At 33.5% G+C, this 16,824-nt stretch overlaps 2 protein-coding genes and 1 long non-coding RNA gene across 4 annotated transcripts in view; all 3 read left to right on the plus strand.

The window, feature by feature from the left end:
• The window catches only part of LOC143914647 (uncharacterized), a 403,002-nt gene that overhangs the window by 4,723 nt on the left and 381,455 nt on the right, over window positions 1-16,824 (plus strand). The gene's annotated exons all lie outside the window — the stretch shown is intronic.
• LOC143914904 (putative tRNA (uracil-O(2)-)-methyltransferase) lies at window positions 795-3,523 on the plus strand. Of its 2 annotated transcripts, XM_077435305.1 has the most exons (5): window positions 795-1,407; window positions 1,481-1,668; window positions 1,753-2,001; window positions 2,093-2,572; window positions 2,648-3,523. In XM_077435305.1, exons 1-5 carry the CDS (start codon window positions 897-899, stop codon window positions 2,993-2,995), a joined length of 1,776 nt encoding a protein of 591 aa, XP_077291431.1. In that variant the 5' UTR covers window positions 795-896; the 3' UTR covers window positions 2,996-3,523. The 2 variants fall into 2 exon arrangements, with proteins under 2 accessions (XP_077291431.1, XP_077291430.1); XM_077435304.1 differs by having other exon boundaries at window positions 2,093-3,517.
• Window positions 4,696-7,109, plus strand: eIF3h (eukaryotic translation initiation factor 3 subunit h). The gene is made up of 5 exons (XM_077435306.1): window positions 4,696-4,921; window positions 5,006-5,226; window positions 5,392-5,551; window positions 5,626-5,830; window positions 5,922-7,109. The coding sequence occupies exons 1-5, from the start codon at window positions 4,850-4,852 to the stop codon at window positions 6,272-6,274; spliced, it is 1,011 nt and encodes a 336-aa protein (XP_077291432.1). The 5' UTR covers window positions 4,696-4,849; the 3' UTR covers window positions 6,275-7,109.

Raw genomic sequence — 16,824 nt, forward strand, 5'->3', positions numbered from 1 at the left:
AGAAACAAATACATACTTAATTGTTCAGTGATTAAAGCCCGAATAGGACATAATGATCACAAAAACTTAAGAATTTACGTTCGCTCTAATTATTATTTAATTGACCGTAGTAAACCCCCCATTTCAAAAAAACGCCAGTGGAAAGACGATTATGTTGGTTACGGATTCACTTGTACAACAGAAAAATATGGTACACAACGACTTTAATGCATCTTGTGTTCCAAGATGTTTTCAAACTCCAATCTTAAATCATCAAATTTGTAAGAACATTTCAATAATTTGCAAGGTGGTGACGGTGCAGGTCATAGTCTGAACAGCTTGAAGTCAAAGAAGGCTCGATTTGATGCCACTGGTACAATTACAAAATTATGTGGCGCAACAATTCAAAAGCCCTTGTTAGAAGTGTCCTGTCAAGTGGCATATCTGTGCTCTAAGAAAAAAAAGCTTGCAATAAATGTATTTTTCTAAATTAAAGATTCCAAAACTCAGTTTTCAAAAGGGTGCGGGAACATATTTCCAGATTCAAAGGGGTGCGGATCACTGAAAAGGTTAAGAGCCACTGCACACTACTAACACTAGCTAAGAGAGTGTTTTGATACACGTTTGAGTATTTTTTATTTTCAGTACGAAAAAAGATCTATTTCCGGTTATCCGATTTTTTTTTATAATTATTTCTATTTACTTCACTAAAAAAACATGGAAGCATGATCAAAAGTCGATACTCATTAAATATTTAAATAAAATCATGGGCATAAAATCTTTCATTACAAGGCCATTCTGTTTTTTATTTATTTATTTTATGTTGGTGTTTCTACCACCCTGATAATGACACTTGACAGTTGACACATTCACGTGTTTTCATTTCAGTGTTGTGTTTAGTTCAAATTAAAAGTACAATGTCTTCAGAATCTTTAAGTCGCCAGCAGTTTTGGAAGGCGATCAAAATCTGGATAAAAAATTCACACGTGGTAAATCGTCGATTGAGTGGAGTATCACAAATGCTTCATTCCAAATTGTTTACATCCATTGTAGACATTACTAAGAATTGTGAACAATTGAAATATCAAACAATGGCTACGTGCGAAATAAAGAACGTATTCGCCAGCATGTATCCTATAAAAGAAAATATCATATATTTGAAAGAAACTGAGTTTGATAAAGAATTTTGTGAAATTATCGAAAAAGATAGTAATGACCAGTCCCTCATATATTTCATAGTACAGAAGCTTTTGCCCAGAAATTGTAAATATAGGGAAGCATTTCGTATAATATTGTTGGATCCTAATAATAACTCAGCTACTTTCATCAGCATCTCCGAAGAAAATGATAAACTGATACTAAGCCCCAATTATCCATATTCGTTGGTATTTGCTTCAAATAGAATACAACTACAAATACCAACAAAAGGTAAAATTACAGATGTGTGAATAATTTTCTATTTTGAATGGGTTGACCCACGATTTTTTAATATATTCTGTAGTATTAGATGACGACCCTTCAGCGAAATGGTTGAATGAAAAGTTATTGCCTCGAATTTTAAAATGGGCGTCCTCCGATGTTGTGAACAATAATGGAATCACTGATGGCTCGATTATTTTAGTATCTCGAGAAGAATATAATGACCTGTATCAAAAACTGAAAATTAAATATGGAGTGGAAATTGTTAAGGTAAGATTTAAAATATTTAATATATTTATTGAAATTTTATTTAAGTATTTTGATGTGGTATTTATGTTTCGTTTTGAATTCCAGGTTTGGCCAGAAAGTACTGATCCTTCAAAATTTGTTTTTGAGGATGTGGCAATTGCTACGTATCTGCTATTACTTTGGAAAGATGAGCGTCTGAAGAGTGGAAATACAAACATGCAATCTTTTATAGATTTGGGATGTGGTAATGGACTTCTGGTTTATATATTATCCAGTGAGGGGCATCCAGGAAGAGGTGTAGATGTGCGCAAACGAGGAATTTGGGATATGTATCCAAATTTTGTTAAATTAGAGGTACTTACTTTTCATAATATTTTTTGAAAACATTGATTTTTATTTATACCCTTTGCCTTTTTTAAATCGCCATTATACGATTGATTTTCAGGTTGAACCTGTTACACCGTCGAAAGAATGCTTGTACGAAGGCACAGACTGGATCATTGGCAACCATTCAGATGAACTCACTCCGTGGGTTCCAGTAATTGCTGCTAGAAGTTCATATAATTGTAGGTTTTTCCTCCTTCCTTGTTGTGCATATGAATTTGATGGAAAGAAATATCAGAGACATGATTCATCTAAAAGCCAATATAATGAGTATCTTGATTATGTAAAATTAATATGTGAGAAATGTGGTATTCATACTGAGATTGATAGATTAAAAATTCCAAGCACAAAAAGAATATGTCTGGTTGGATCTTATCGGTCATATCTTGAAGAAGAATTTAAGGATCAGCTAAAGGAGTTACATAAATTTGTCGAAGAAAGGTGTAAATCACAATGTTCTACCATTATAGACAACAATTGTATATCCGACCAAAACGATCACTGGGCCTCTAATTTTAAACCTAGAGAAGCTTTAGAAAAGGTTAAGAATTGTACGAAAATAGATAAATGCATAATTAACGATATTGTTAGTAAAGTATCGCAACATTTATTACAGCATGAAAATATACTAAACAATAATTGGAATTCTGGAGGATGTTTACCATTACATGATATAGTTAAATTAGTTTCAACGGAGCAATTAAAATCGCTCAAAAGTGAATGTGGTGGGCTTCAAACATTACTCAGAAACCATCATCATATATTTGAAATAATTTCTGGAAATGTAAAGTTGAGATATCCTAGAACGAAGTCTGAAGCATTAGAAAAGATTGCAAGTTCCAATAAAAAAAGGAAATCTAATAATAATAAGTCTATATTAACACAAAAACCTTGTTGGTTCTTTCAAAATCATCCAAATGGATGTCCTTTGACTGAAAATGATTGCAGTTTCCTTCATGTTTGATGTTTAAAGATGAGTTTTATAATTTATTTTTTATTCATAATGACAATAAATTCCATAAAACAGTTCTTATTTTTTAAATTTAATTAATTTTATCCAAATAAAACTTACAATAAGCCTACAGATTTTAAGTATTATGTACTCTGATTTTCTTGGAATAAATATGATATTGAAATCTATTTATTGGGTAAAATTTTTGAAATAGGTATGAGGATAGCTATTCTTTTTTTATAAAACAATCTATTTCAATTGATCTTGAGTTAAGTTTTAATGTAAAATCTCGTGTAGAATCACATATTTTGAAATTTTAATGAAATTATATTTTTTTCAAGAAATCGAATAAATAAATTTTCAATTTTTGTCAAAATATATGTAGGAATGATTTTCGAACGAGCTGAATGTGTGGTTGGCTAACCTGCATGATATGGAATGTGTGTGGTGTGCATGATTGAGACCGAATATATTGTGGTACAAGGTACTTGTCGAAGAGCAAGCCGGACGAATGGACGTTCAATAAAGATACTTGGCCGCATCCACGCTTATCACTTGGAATTCTTCACCTAAATATATTTATTTATACAGTATGCATCAATTTTTATTTTACACGACATTACAGTAAAACGTACGTAAGTATTTTAAGTATTAAACACATTCTACAAATGTATGTAGGTAAACATATTTTTAACTTAAACAAATTCGATACAACGAATTTGAAAGAAACTGGGGGGGGGGGGGGGGGGAACGATAATTTAATAATTAAGTTAGATAAAAACTGTAAACTCCAACAGGAGACGGCTGATCTGGATTAGAATCCAGATGTCGCCAGCAGGGCGCTTTTTTAGTATGCTGTCTACCTTAGCATGTGATCTACCTTTGAATCGCAGTCGACTATTTTTTTTATTTGTATCGTAGCAACGAAATATTTATTACAATTTTTGTTTTTTCCTGCCGCCCCATAATGTTGTCGAAGCATTTCTATCAAAATTTCGTCAGCAGATACATATCTCTTAACCAAATCTTAAATTAATAGGGTCAACCTTAACTTCATCTAACCTATACTGACCCTTGCTGCTAAGATATGTTTTTTTTTTGTGAAAATATTGATGAAATAAAAAAAAAGATATCTTAGCAGCCAACACCTATTTTTTTAAGGGTCAGGTTAGGTTAAGTTAAGGTTGGGCCTATTCATTTAAGATAAGGTTGTTAGGGTCGGTATTATTCAGTCTCAGTGTCACACGCGGGAAGTGAGACAGTGAGACCGCATATTAAAGTAAAAACGTGAAGGTAGAGCGCATACTAAAATAGCACCGCCTACAGTATATCAGCTGGATTTGAACCTTCGATCTCTCTACTGTCAATCAATATCTTTAACCTGTGAGCTACGCTGTCGCTTAATATACCATAATATGGTTCGGTGATTACTAGTCAAATGTGAACCGGTCACAGAACAACTGGTTGCTCTAGATCGGTCACACGTGATCACCCGTCACACTAAAACTGGTCACGAGAAAACTGGTCACCCTAAAACTGGTTGACCGATTTTAGGGTGTGACCAGTTTTAGTGTTACGGGTGATCACGTGTGACCGATCTAGAGCGACTGGTTGTCCTGTGACTAGTTCACATATGACTAGTAGTCCGTTTACCCCATAATATATACTTTCCTCTTCAAAAGCAATTAATTTGGTACCTGGACGTATTTTAGTATGTTACGGCATTGTTGCGTGTCAAAGCTGTGTTCACTGTTCGAGAGTTGGTAGTTCTGCATCGTGAGTGCCGACTCTAGCTTCCATCAGCCACCTGGTTCTCGTCTTCGTGGACCGGTCATTGTCGTCAATTGCTAATAATCGTATTCGAAGATGGCAAATCGAGCGGCAAGACGCGCCGCTGATGCGGAGGCTGCCGTCGCCTACGTCCAGGCCGACGGATTGGTAACTAATCCTAACCTAAACACGCCCCTCTCACCTAACCTAGCTCTGACGTTCTCAAATTTTAACATATTGATTTTCTTTTAGGCTGTCATGAAGATAGTCAAGCATTGTCATGAAGAGTCGTGCAGCAACATGGAAGTTGCTCAAGGCGCTCTTTTGGGGTTGGTCGTCGAGAATAGGTTGGAAATTACCAACTGCTTCCCATTTCCGAAGCACAATGACGACAATATGGATGAGGAAGAATATCAACTGGATATGATGAGGAGATTGCGACGTGTGAATGTGGATCATTTCCACGTGGGATGGTGAGATTTTATGAATTTAAATATTAAATATTACAACATGACTGCCATACGTATGGAACGGTCTATGAATAATTCTATTTAACCTAAAATTTAAAACGACATCTTTGGTAAATAATTAAATTTTATTTAATATCGATGGTTGCTACACATTTTCGTTGTTTTTAGGTATCAGAGTGCTGATGTTGGCAACTTTTTAAGTCTGCCATTATTGGAATCACAATATCATTATCAGACATCAATTGAAGAGAGCGTTGTCGTCATATATGACACCAAAAAATCTGCAAGAGGTTTTCTTACATTGAAAGCGTACAGGTTAACGCCTCAGGTAAATCTCGCTCAAAATCAATTCATATCTTTCGTTGTATCAGCATGATTTTAGTTTTAAATTATTTTTTATAGGCGATATCCATGTACAAGGAAAACGAATTCACTCCAGAAGCTTTGCGTAATTTGAAAATAGGGTTTGAATCTCTATTTGTCGAGGTTCCAATTGTTATACGTAACTCACCTCTGACCAATATTATGATGTCCGAATTAGCTGAAATGGTTCCCGAAGAAGATGGATGCAGATTTTTAGATCTAGGAACAGCGTCAGTTTTAGAAGGTTACTTGAGTTTTTATATCCACTTTTCTAAATTTTGCCATTTTGATGATTAATTCAATTGTGTGGTTTAATTTAATTAATTTTAATTTAGGTCAATTGCGAACTTTAATGGATCGTGTTGATGAACTGAATCAAGAGGCGATAAAATTCAACCGTTATCAACAAGTAGTTCTGCGGCAGCAGCAAGACAAGCATAGAGCGATTGCTAAGCGCACCCAAGAGAATGCTGCACGTGTTGCCAAGGATGAACCTCCACTACCTGATGAAGATTTTAACAAACTATTCCGCCCACCACCCGTGCCCGGTCGTCTCAATCCAATGATTGTAGCTGGACAAATCAACACATACAGCCAGCATATATCTCAATTCTGCTCTCAAAGTTTAGCCAAGTTTTACATCACTCAAGCTCTCCAATCTGCTAAAGAATCCAAGTTAAATCCATAATTTATGTAAATAGAATTGATTGTATTCTATTAACTTCCATATTCATACATATTTAACGCGAACAAAAAACATTTCAAATACATATAAAATACTGTCAAATTGACACATTGTACTGTTTAAACAAACTTCACGATTTTGTATTACAAATATTGAAAGAAAAAACATATTGGTATTGGAAATTGTGTATTTATTTTGTATTGATATAAGTCCTATTAACTTTATATATGTATGTACGTACCGGTTTATACTGAAAGACCAATCTGTACCATTAGAAGCCTGTTTCGATTTCACAGATTCGTTGTGACTTAAAATACAATAGGTTCAACACAATCCGGTTCTCTAAACATTTTTTTTTACGCTTGCACAGGGGATGGGGTTACATAATTCGATGTAATTCTCGGAAAATATACCTTGTCGGATTCAATATGGCTTTGAAAGCGCGACCGTGAAAAATTTTGATGAGGGAGAGGGGATAAAAAGAACCTTTCTGAATTTGGAACAGTTAATGAGCGTTACAATGGGGTCGAATTGTACACTGGCGATTCGGTCGATAGATAATTATTGTCGCTAATTTTCATGCATATTCTTTTCTTTTATATTGCAATTGATTCAGATTTGAAAGAAAGTGTTTTACAATACATACAAGATTTTCCAAATTTGGGCCCCCATTGAAGTACTTGTGTCTTAAGTTCTTACAAATATGATACCTACATATTCTGGTCTTATTATAAATAAGTAAAATAATGTTACAAGTCAGTATTAGAGTTGATTATAGGTTCATCGGATTATAAACTTACAAACTTCATTGATTTTTGTTGAAGTAAAGTTTTAAACTAACTGGGTATTTGTCTATGAAAATGCTTGGAACATTTTTAAGAAGCGCACTTACTGATAGTTGGATAGGCTGAATATCAAATGTTTAAAATAATAGACTGATTTTTCAATAATCTGCTGTATAGTTAAAAAAATGAGTTTAAAAAGAAGTTTATTGAAAATGTTCCTATAGCTCCTGGTCTAGGAACATTTTTTATACTACTACATACCTCAAAATATATTTGTTGCAATTATGCATATTGCTGCTGCAATTTAAAGTGGTAATTAGTATTTTTTCTAAAATCCTACTGATTCTAGAAAAATTATGATAGTTTATTGCAGGCATTTATTTATATGAAGAATACAGCCGTGAATATGATAGGTTTTCATTTTTACCCAATTTGAGTTAATTTATTACAGTTCTGAGACATCTGCTATTAAAATTCATTTCCGAATGAAATTTTATGTGAACATTTTTCATCTACATGTATCACACTTTTCAAATAAAAATGCATTTTCTATTGCATTCATTTTGTATGTAGGAAAGGTGTACATAAAAGTATGCTGAGACTATATAGAGAAGCATAATGTTTGATAATCTCATTGCCTATTCCCGGAGAGTGTATGATGGGTTTGAAAAAATATGTTTAAGCCGGCGATGGTGAAAAATCATCAATATGGTCATCGGTCAAGTGTCCGTGCACATATTCGGTGGCACCGGTCGAACATTTGGCAAAAAATGTCGGTCGGAATCCGGCTTGTCGCCGTCGCCGCCGACAGGCCGGATTCTTCCGTTTTTCGGTCGTGCTGTGTTAATTCGATACGGGGGCCGAGGCCCTGGGGGCCCCCGCGGATTCACTTCAATAATTAATGCGTATGTTGATGAGCTGCGTTGGCGATGATTGCGCGCGTGAGACGACTCCCAACACAATGCAAGTATGTATTTCATATTTTTTAAGCAACTCAATCCCATATGATATTCGATGCAATTTAAGAACGAGTGCATCCAATCCCTGAGAACGTTTTCGGGTTGATTAAATTGAAGTTTTTATTGTTTGATGGTAAGTGATGCGTGATATTGCAAAACGCTCATGCATCTCCATACTGGTTTTATTAACTAAATTCAACCAAATTTGCATAAGAAACCTTTATATAATAAGCCTAATCTATCCTAAATTGATATATGTATAAATATCCACTGTCATTATGCTTGAAGATAAAATAAAAATATATATTTGGAATGAAAACCAACCTTCGTAAACGTAGTGAAATATGTAACTGATCCAATAGATGCACGATAGCTCGATAAAAAATGTGTAAATAAAAAGTATATTTTTGACTTAATATTGAATTCGTTATGAGTATTTTAAAGCAATAAAAATCACAATCAATAGAAAAAACATCTGACTATTGATTTAAATACTCACTTTTGGCATAGCAATACTAAATTTCGAGTTAAAGACTACAATAGCCGAAAATCTGTAAAAATTACGTATTTTTTCGAAACTTGAGATAAATGAGAAGAATCTAACAAAAATCATTGTCATATTCGAATTTGGGGGGTCAAACTTAGTATAGATTGATTAGTATCCGCTAAGGTTTTTTTTTTGTTGCTTAGTATAATTGAAGTTTTAAGAATTATTTTTTTGAAATATATCTCCTGGTTTTCAATTTGAAAAAAATGGTCACCTTAAGCTACATATAATAATGGACAAAGGAAGTGCTGGAATGGTACCCAAGAGAATGTAAAGGGGTGAAAGATGGGTGGACGAAATTAGAAAAATGTATGGGGTGAGTTGCAAAACAGACGAGTGAAAACCGCGTTGGAGAAGCCATCATCTAGCAGTGAATGGTGAACGGCTGTAAATGATGAATTCATCATTCACTGTAGCAGTGAATGATGAACGGCTGTAAATGATTAAAGGGCGGCGGTCAAGTTTCCATTGCCAAAATACGTTTCACTATTGTCAACCTTTTTTTTGCTCTCTTGCTTTGTAGAACAATAGTAATTGACAATAGTGAACCATTTTTTGTGGGCAATGAAAACTTTACCGCCTCGCCATGATGATGTAATATTTACAATCTGCGCTACCTATGTACACAGTGCCGGCCTTACACCCTTAGAAAAAAATTTCGCCTTAAGCGCTCTAATCTAAAATTTTGTATGGCTTTTGGCGCTCTAATTTTAAATTTTAGAGCGCCTTTGGCGCATCGTGTGGCGCCCTCGGACGTCGCCCGACTCAGCCCCCCCTTAAATCGGCACTGTATGTACATATGTACATACATACATATTTATGTATGTATGCACAATATATAAAATAGAGAAAAAGACTGTTCTCCCAAAAAATAACGAATTTGTCAGTGGGTCATCAAAAACGTTTCAAAAACCATTCTTATTTTTACGTATAGTAAAATGAACCGAAATTGAAACTGTCAATACTGACCCGATTGATTACACATTATTTGCAGTATAAACTTGGAATCGATTTATCTATCTGAAAGTTACGTTTGCCTTTTACCGCTCTATTACTTATATATGCCCTTTACTTTCGCTTACTTTCTTTTAAAATTTTCGTCAAATATATACGTGTAGTGGTTCTTATAAAAATCACAATTTGCACCGGTGATTTTATAGATTTATTGCTGTAGTCAGCATCAAAGCGTAAACGGTGGAATTAGTCCAGTGGATATTTTAATATACATTTATACACACATGAATGGTGGTGCTGATGCGATGCATACTTACCTATTGTAGTCCTGGTTTTTGTGTCCCGAATGAGATGGATCTCCAGCCACGTCGGTTCCAAGAACCACAGCCCTGGATGACTCTTGGGTTTGGGCGCGACTAAACGGGCTGACGAGTCTATTAAGAGGTGGGACAATAACGAAACGTTCGATCGAAAAATCTGGGAACGGTGTCTACGATTTAATTTATTCACAGTACTTTATGGGTGAATTCGGAGAAAATTTGTGTTGAATCCAATGGTGACGCTGGGCATCTTAAATTGGATCTTTGTTTTTATTATTTTTTATTCGCAAAGGTTAAATGGTCGTTTTTGGCATATTAGCATTTTACGCGAATGTCGTAAAATTTTCATATAAACGCGAGTACGTATTAATCGACTCGAAAATTGAACGCTTTATATTTTCATCACGCACTTCATCGACAGTGTTAATAAAGTATAAATTCATCGATAATTTATTTCTCTTCTGTCACATTTGGAAATTAAATTAAACAATAAAAAAACAATATTAAATTTTCCTTGAATATTTCTTTTGACTATTGAAATTTTTTTTAAATTATGTTTTCAAATGAAATCATGAAACTTTGAAGGGTCAATTATGTTTTTACTTTAAAATAGGCCTTTCATAATATACTTATTGTATTTAATTTGAGTTTCTATGCATCTTTTTGTAATTATTTTAAATCCTTGCACATATATCTTTCTTCCATTTAATAATATTTTTTTATATATTTTTTTATTGTCCTTATTAATTTTTAGAAACATTTTTGGTGTCAATGTTATATACGTTGTAATGCTGTTTGTTTCTATATTTAAAACAAATAAATTAATATGTTTTTACTTCTTTCCAAGTTTTTCTACTCGGTGCATTGTTTGAACATTTTTTAATTTAAATTTAATTTTTTTTACATAGAAACAGTCATATACAATTATTTAATAAAACACAAATAAACAAACAGACCTAAATTACCATTAATTTTTAACAAACTTATGAACATACAGTAGAATAAAGAAAGGCTTTTTTTTTACAAACCTTTTTTTATGATTTAATCTTTGGCTTGGAAACTTTTTTTTAAATCTTTGACTTAAAAACCAGATTTTCGGACAACTTGACTTTTTAAAAATTTTTTCATCTAGTTTTCAATCATAATCAAGTATCTCCTTTAAATAAAGTTCTGGAATCCACTTTTTCTTGTACAGTCCAAACGGAGTCATTCTAAAGGAAATAACTGCAGCAAAATTTAAGCATATAGAAAATAAACACATGAATGTAGTGTTATTTTTTTTTAAAAAGGTGCCGAAATGGGTCTAAGCTTTTTATTTTTTGAGAAAATTATATTCAAATATCATTTAAATGAAATTTAAAGCCGCTTTTATGCCACGGATCGCATTAAAAATAAACATAATTAATCTTAAGTTTTTTTTAAAAGGTAAAAAAGCAACAAAAATGTGCAGTAACGCCGTTCCACTGCATTACATTGCAAAAAAGCACTGCATATATGTATACGCGTAGGATTTAATTATCTAACCCAGAAGAGTGCACGTATAAATGATTAAATTGGCATGATTGAGTTGAATGTATGTTTAAGTTGGTATGTTACGTATCGAGTAATAAACATGGTTTATAGCACTGAAGTCTCATTGGCCTGTTCCACGTGTCTCCTTCACGGAATGAATCCTATATTTATATGTATAATCAGACTGAGATCGGTAGTACTCCGAAGGATAGATGACCAGAAACAGATACAATAAATTGTTGTCAAAGAGCACATACGAATACTGGTGTAAGTTCTTGATATTCCTGACTTTTTGCCCACAATGCTGTATGGCGTGGGCAGTTAGAAGGATAGATGTATGAGCTTTTGGAACGGTGCACGTCGACGTGCGACAAATAACTCAATCTGGCCGAGTCGTCGTCGATTGGTAGTGCAGCGGTGCATTCGCAATGCGTGTTTATCATTTATTAAACGCACCATTATGTATCGATGCCGCCAATTAGCCCAACTGGTCGTTCCCGCTCGACCAGTCGCCGACAAATGCAATCATTGTCTCGAAACGATCTCGCAAAAACGCATCGCGTATATGTTTATGTTTGTCCATTTGTTGGCAATTTGTAAGCGAAAGATGAACATCGAAGCACACGTTCGACTCGAAAGATTTTATTCCTGTTTATTTTTTGATCGATTCAAAATTGAGACGGCTCGATGAAGATCGTAGTATGTATTTGGAGGAAGCGATTGTACACAAAAAATAAATCGAGACAACGCACGGTGGAAGTAAAATAATAAATAGAGCTTGTACATAAGTATATTTTTGACATTTTTAAATTAAATATTAGTGTTGTACCCGATGAAATATCATCGCATGGGTGTTAAGTTATAAAATAAAATAAAAAAATGAAAGGAAATGTTACGGTCCTGTGTTCGATCCGCACGCGGTTGAATTTTTTTCAAATATCTTTTAAATATATTTAATTTAATATTTATATTTAATTGTTTATGAAAAAAATATGGTAAATGCTACCTACCTACCTACATATAAATAATATAAAACACTAAATAAATAAATTTTCAATAGATGGCGATAATTGCTCAGAGACTTGGCGCCGTTTATTTGATAACACTGTTCGACAAATGACGACTTTTTTTTTGGTTCAGAGACGAGATATGACTTTTCTTATAGATCTATGCCCAGTTAACACGAATCTGTTAATAAAAAATGTTGATTGGCTCGAGATTCAGAGATATGTGTTTTTTAAATCGCGCCATTTTTCTATATCTTGGTGTTGTTCGGTCGATGTCTCAAAATCTGTCAATTTCCTGTTCAAAATGAATATTGGAATCTATAGTCGGGTATTTTATCTTCTATTTGTAGTGCTTTTCAGCTTTCAAATATCTCTAAGTAGTCATCCAGTTCAAATCAAAAGTCAAAAGTACGTATTTTCACTTGGGATTTTTTCCCACTGTTATTACTATTTTATATTGAGTGTTTTCTACTGAAACATGTTTATTGAGATAGTGTTCTGACCACACTATTTTTTGTTTTCGTTTAAAAGGGTTAATTGGAAGTGTGCTGAACTTTAAATCGGTAAAATTGTGAGCAAAAAGCTCGTACTAGTGTTTACTCGTATTTACACGAATCTGAATTGAATTAATAGGGATAATATATTAAATTATCTTTATATGATAATTAAATAAAATTCCACTTAGAAAAATCATATTTTTACTATTCTTGTGGATTAATAACAAAAATTCGTTTATTTTATCGAGGTAAGCCAGTTTTTTTGTTATTAATCCACAAGAATAGTCGAAATATGATTTTTCTAAGTGGAATTTTATTTAATTCTCCATTTTTCGTGTCGAACAGTGTAATTGATAATTGATAATTGAATTATATTTGAGAAATGTACTGACTGCATAATTTAAATGTTCGATGTAAATATCGCCGAAGTTTGCCAAAATAGTACATATATAGCTAGCAGTTTGGCTTAGTGGTATCGTATATATTTCGCACCACTGAGGTTCAAAGGTTCGAGTCCTCGCCATCTGCTGGTTAGATTTGGGGGTTTTGTGACTCCAAATCGATCGTTTCTCTATCAGAGTTTGCCAATTTTATCTGATCATTGCTGAAACGGTTCCTGAAAATTGGTATTAGATCTATTCCTGTTGTCACAAAATCTGCCCGTGTATAATTTGTAATAATTATACACAGTAATCTGAAATCTATAGATATCTCTATAATTTCGTATTTATTATATGTATGTATAAAAATTGTACACAAAAAATATCTAAAAATAATCCATAGATGTCTCTATGATTATTATTTCTGATTAATTGTTATATGCTATATATTCTGATTGTATATGTATTACTGTATTTCTGATTTCTGATTGTTTATGTATTCTATATTTCGTTAACGTACACCCGTCGCATTGGAGCAAATCTGTAATGACGAGTGTATATTGATTTGTAACAATAAAATAAATAAATAAAAATATACAAATGTACATATGTAGATAAAGATAGTAACGAGATATACATATTTACAAACGCGTGATGTGTTGCGTTTCCTTTTTAGTCACGCCTGAACTAACACACTACTGTAACATAAAAATTGTCACTCAAATTAGTGCATACACACTTTACTAACAGCTTACACTTGAAACTTATTTATTCAAATGGGGGTGAGGAGAGATGGGGTGGAAGTAAAATGGCCGACACCTTCCGTTGACGATGTACTTCCCCATGTAAGGGTACCGACATTAATTATCCCCGGTTTCCAGGTTGTATAAATGCATCATCAGGTTGCGAGTGCGATCGACGTTTAACGTAACTGGTCGAGATTGCTATCTTCACGCCGTCCGACAATTTTCATCGTTCGCCGATAAGTAATTTATAAGCCGCAAGAAAAGAGTCATCATTAAAATATGGTCCAGTTTAATGAGCAATCTTCGCGGCCTTTCAATTCCAAACTTAATTGTTGTCTTAAAAGTATTTTCGAACGCTTGATCGTTCATAATAATTGCATCAGGAGGAATTCACCCGTGCCAGTGTAATTCAATTTTCCCCTTAAATACACCGCCAATTTCCGATTGAATGTTTAACCCTATTTTTTTTAAAGAAAACGAATTTGGGAAAGTTCGATAACAGTTCCAATTTATTTAAATTTCTTGTTAGCTTAAATATCGCACATAAACTTACCTTACATATTTATATAAATAAAGTAACGGAGTTGGTCTATTTAATATATTATTTATTTAATAATTTTATACTAATTCCAATATGTATTATCAGCAAACCATATGAAATTTAGACCGTGCTAAAAATTACTAATATTCATTTAGAATATATATATATATATATATATATATATATATATATATATATATATATATATATATATAAATATATAATAATAAAAAACAATAGCATTATAATAATAGCAGATAAAGTAAAAATATTAAATAACAAAATACGTAGTAGGGATTGTCTTGATATATTTATATATATATATATATATATATATATATATATATATATATATATATATATATATATATATATAAATATATAATAATAAAAAACAATAGCATTATAATAATAGCAGATAAAGTAAAAATATTAAATAACAAAATACGTAGTAGGGATTGTCTTGAATCTACAGCCAGCACTAATATATAAGAACTAGCCGTAAATGCAAAACATCCCTGCAAGGCCCAAATGGAAGAGAGAAGATCAAAATTCCATTCATACATCACATCCAACTTTTTTTTATTTTTACATATATATAATATATACACCAGGAAGGCCTAACAGGTAAACCCCAATGCGTCTTCCTGGCCAGTTACAAACATCGATATATAATTTTTAGAATAATTTTAACAAAGCATCATAAAGGGATCTATGGATACATTTTTGATAAACTTACAAATTTGCAGCATTTTTATACGAATCAGCGAAATTAGAGATGCCGAAAACTCGAAAATTGCGAGAAATGGGTAAAGGTTGCCAATTTGTTGGAACCGTTTCAATGAAAATCAGATAAAGTGGCAAACTCCGATGGGAAACGATCGAACTAGAGTCACAACAAACCAGTGGGACTCAAACCCGTGACCATTATGTTTGAAAGCATACATATATACTTGGAGATGTTAGGATAGCAATTTTGAAGCTGAAAGGGTCTGTTGGGCCTGACGGTGTGCCCCCTGACGTATTAAAGGCATGCTGTAATTCGCTCTTAGAGCCTCTTCAGTTTATTTTTAACCTTATTCTGGATTCTGGTAATTATCCTGAAAAATGGAAATTATCTAGAGTCATTCCCATTCATAAAAGTGGCTCTAAAAATGAGGTTGAAAATTACAGACCTATTGCTATCATCTCGGCTATTCCCAAAATTTTCGATAATATCCTTCACCGTTTGATTCTTTTGCAGTTCAAAAGATTGTTGTGTGATGAGCAGCATGGTTTTTCACCATGTCGTTCCACTACCACTAATCTTGCCTGCTTTTCATATTATACCATGTCTAAAGTTGACCGTGGACAACAAGTTGATGTAGCCTACTTTGACTTTCGAAAAGCATTTGATCTTGTCAACAATGACGCTCTTATGATCAGATTAGCTGAAGTGGGCTTTTCTCCACGTCTTCTTAAACTCTTTGCTTCTTATCTTAGTGATAGGAAGCAATTTGTTAGATATGGTATTTATGAATCTCCTTCATTTTTTACGCGATCTGGTGTAACTCAGGGGTCCACCTTAGGCCCTTTACTATTTACAATAGTCATTAATAACCTCCCAAAAGTACTACGCAATGCTTCATGTCTCTTGTTTGCTGACGACGTTAAACTATTCTTTGCTGTTAAGGATGAGAGGCAAGCCTCTCTCCTTCAAGCTGATATTAACGCTGTTTTAGAGTTCAGTTCCAGTTTAGGGCTTGAACTGAATACTAGTAAATGTGCTATTATGAGTTATGGACGTGCGAATTCGCTCTATTGTCACGGATATTCCATTGGATCCGTATTGTTGAAGCGCGTGGAATCAATGGTCGACTTGGGTATCACTTTTGATCCTCAATTCACCTTTCACAACCACATCAAGACAATCGCTGACGTTTCCTTTCGTCGACTTGGATTTGTCTTGAGATATGCTAGATTATTCTCCAACCCCTTGTCTTCTCGCTTGCTTTTCAACTCGCTTGTTAGAAGTAAGCTAGAGTATAATGCAATTGTGTGGAATCCGCACGAAGCAAACTACTCTCTTATTATAGAAAAAGTGCAAAAAGCATTTCTTCGTTTTCTTTATAAGAAAGAGTATGGGTACTACCCATATCTCTATCCTACTCCTTTCCTTTTGGGCATGCTTGGGTATAATTCCCTTGAACTTCGGAGAAACTTCTCGTTAATTCGTTTCGTTCTCCAGCTATTGCGTGGTAATACGTCATGCCCGTTGTTGCTGGAACAGTTGGGACTTTATGTCCCTAATAATTATGTGCGTGGT

This window comes from Arctopsyche grandis, chromosome 7 (genome assembly GCF_051622035.1).
Source record: "Arctopsyche grandis isolate Sample6627 chromosome 7, ASM5162203v2, whole genome shotgun sequence".
Taxonomy (NCBI): domain Eukaryota; kingdom Metazoa; phylum Arthropoda; class Insecta; order Trichoptera; family Hydropsychidae; genus Arctopsyche; species Arctopsyche grandis.

Excerpts from the sequence above, each read along its gene's own strand:
- LOC143914904 (XM_077435304.1), top strand. The coding sequence starts at position 897 with ATGTCTTCAGAATCTTTAAGTCGCCAGCAGTTTTGGAAGGCGATCAAA. Across the intron at positions 1,669-1,752 it reads ATGGAGTGGAAATTGTTAAG|GTTTGGCCAGAAAGTACTGA; the intron begins GTAAGATTTAAA and ends TTTGAATTCCAG. Across the intron at positions 2,002-2,092 it reads CAAATTTTGTTAAATTAGAG|GTTGAACCTGTTACACCGTC; the intron begins GTACTTACTTTT and ends ATTGATTTTCAG.
- eIF3h (XM_077435306.1), top strand. The coding sequence starts at position 4,850 with ATGGCAAATCGAGCGGCAAGACGCGCCGCTGATGCGGAGGCTGCCGTC. Across the intron at positions 4,922-5,005 it reads ACGTCCAGGCCGACGGATTG|GCTGTCATGAAGATAGTCAA; the intron begins GTAACTAATCCT and ends ATTTTCTTTTAG. Across the intron at positions 5,552-5,625 it reads CGTACAGGTTAACGCCTCAG|GCGATATCCATGTACAAGGA; the intron begins GTAAATCTCGCT and ends TATTTTTTATAG.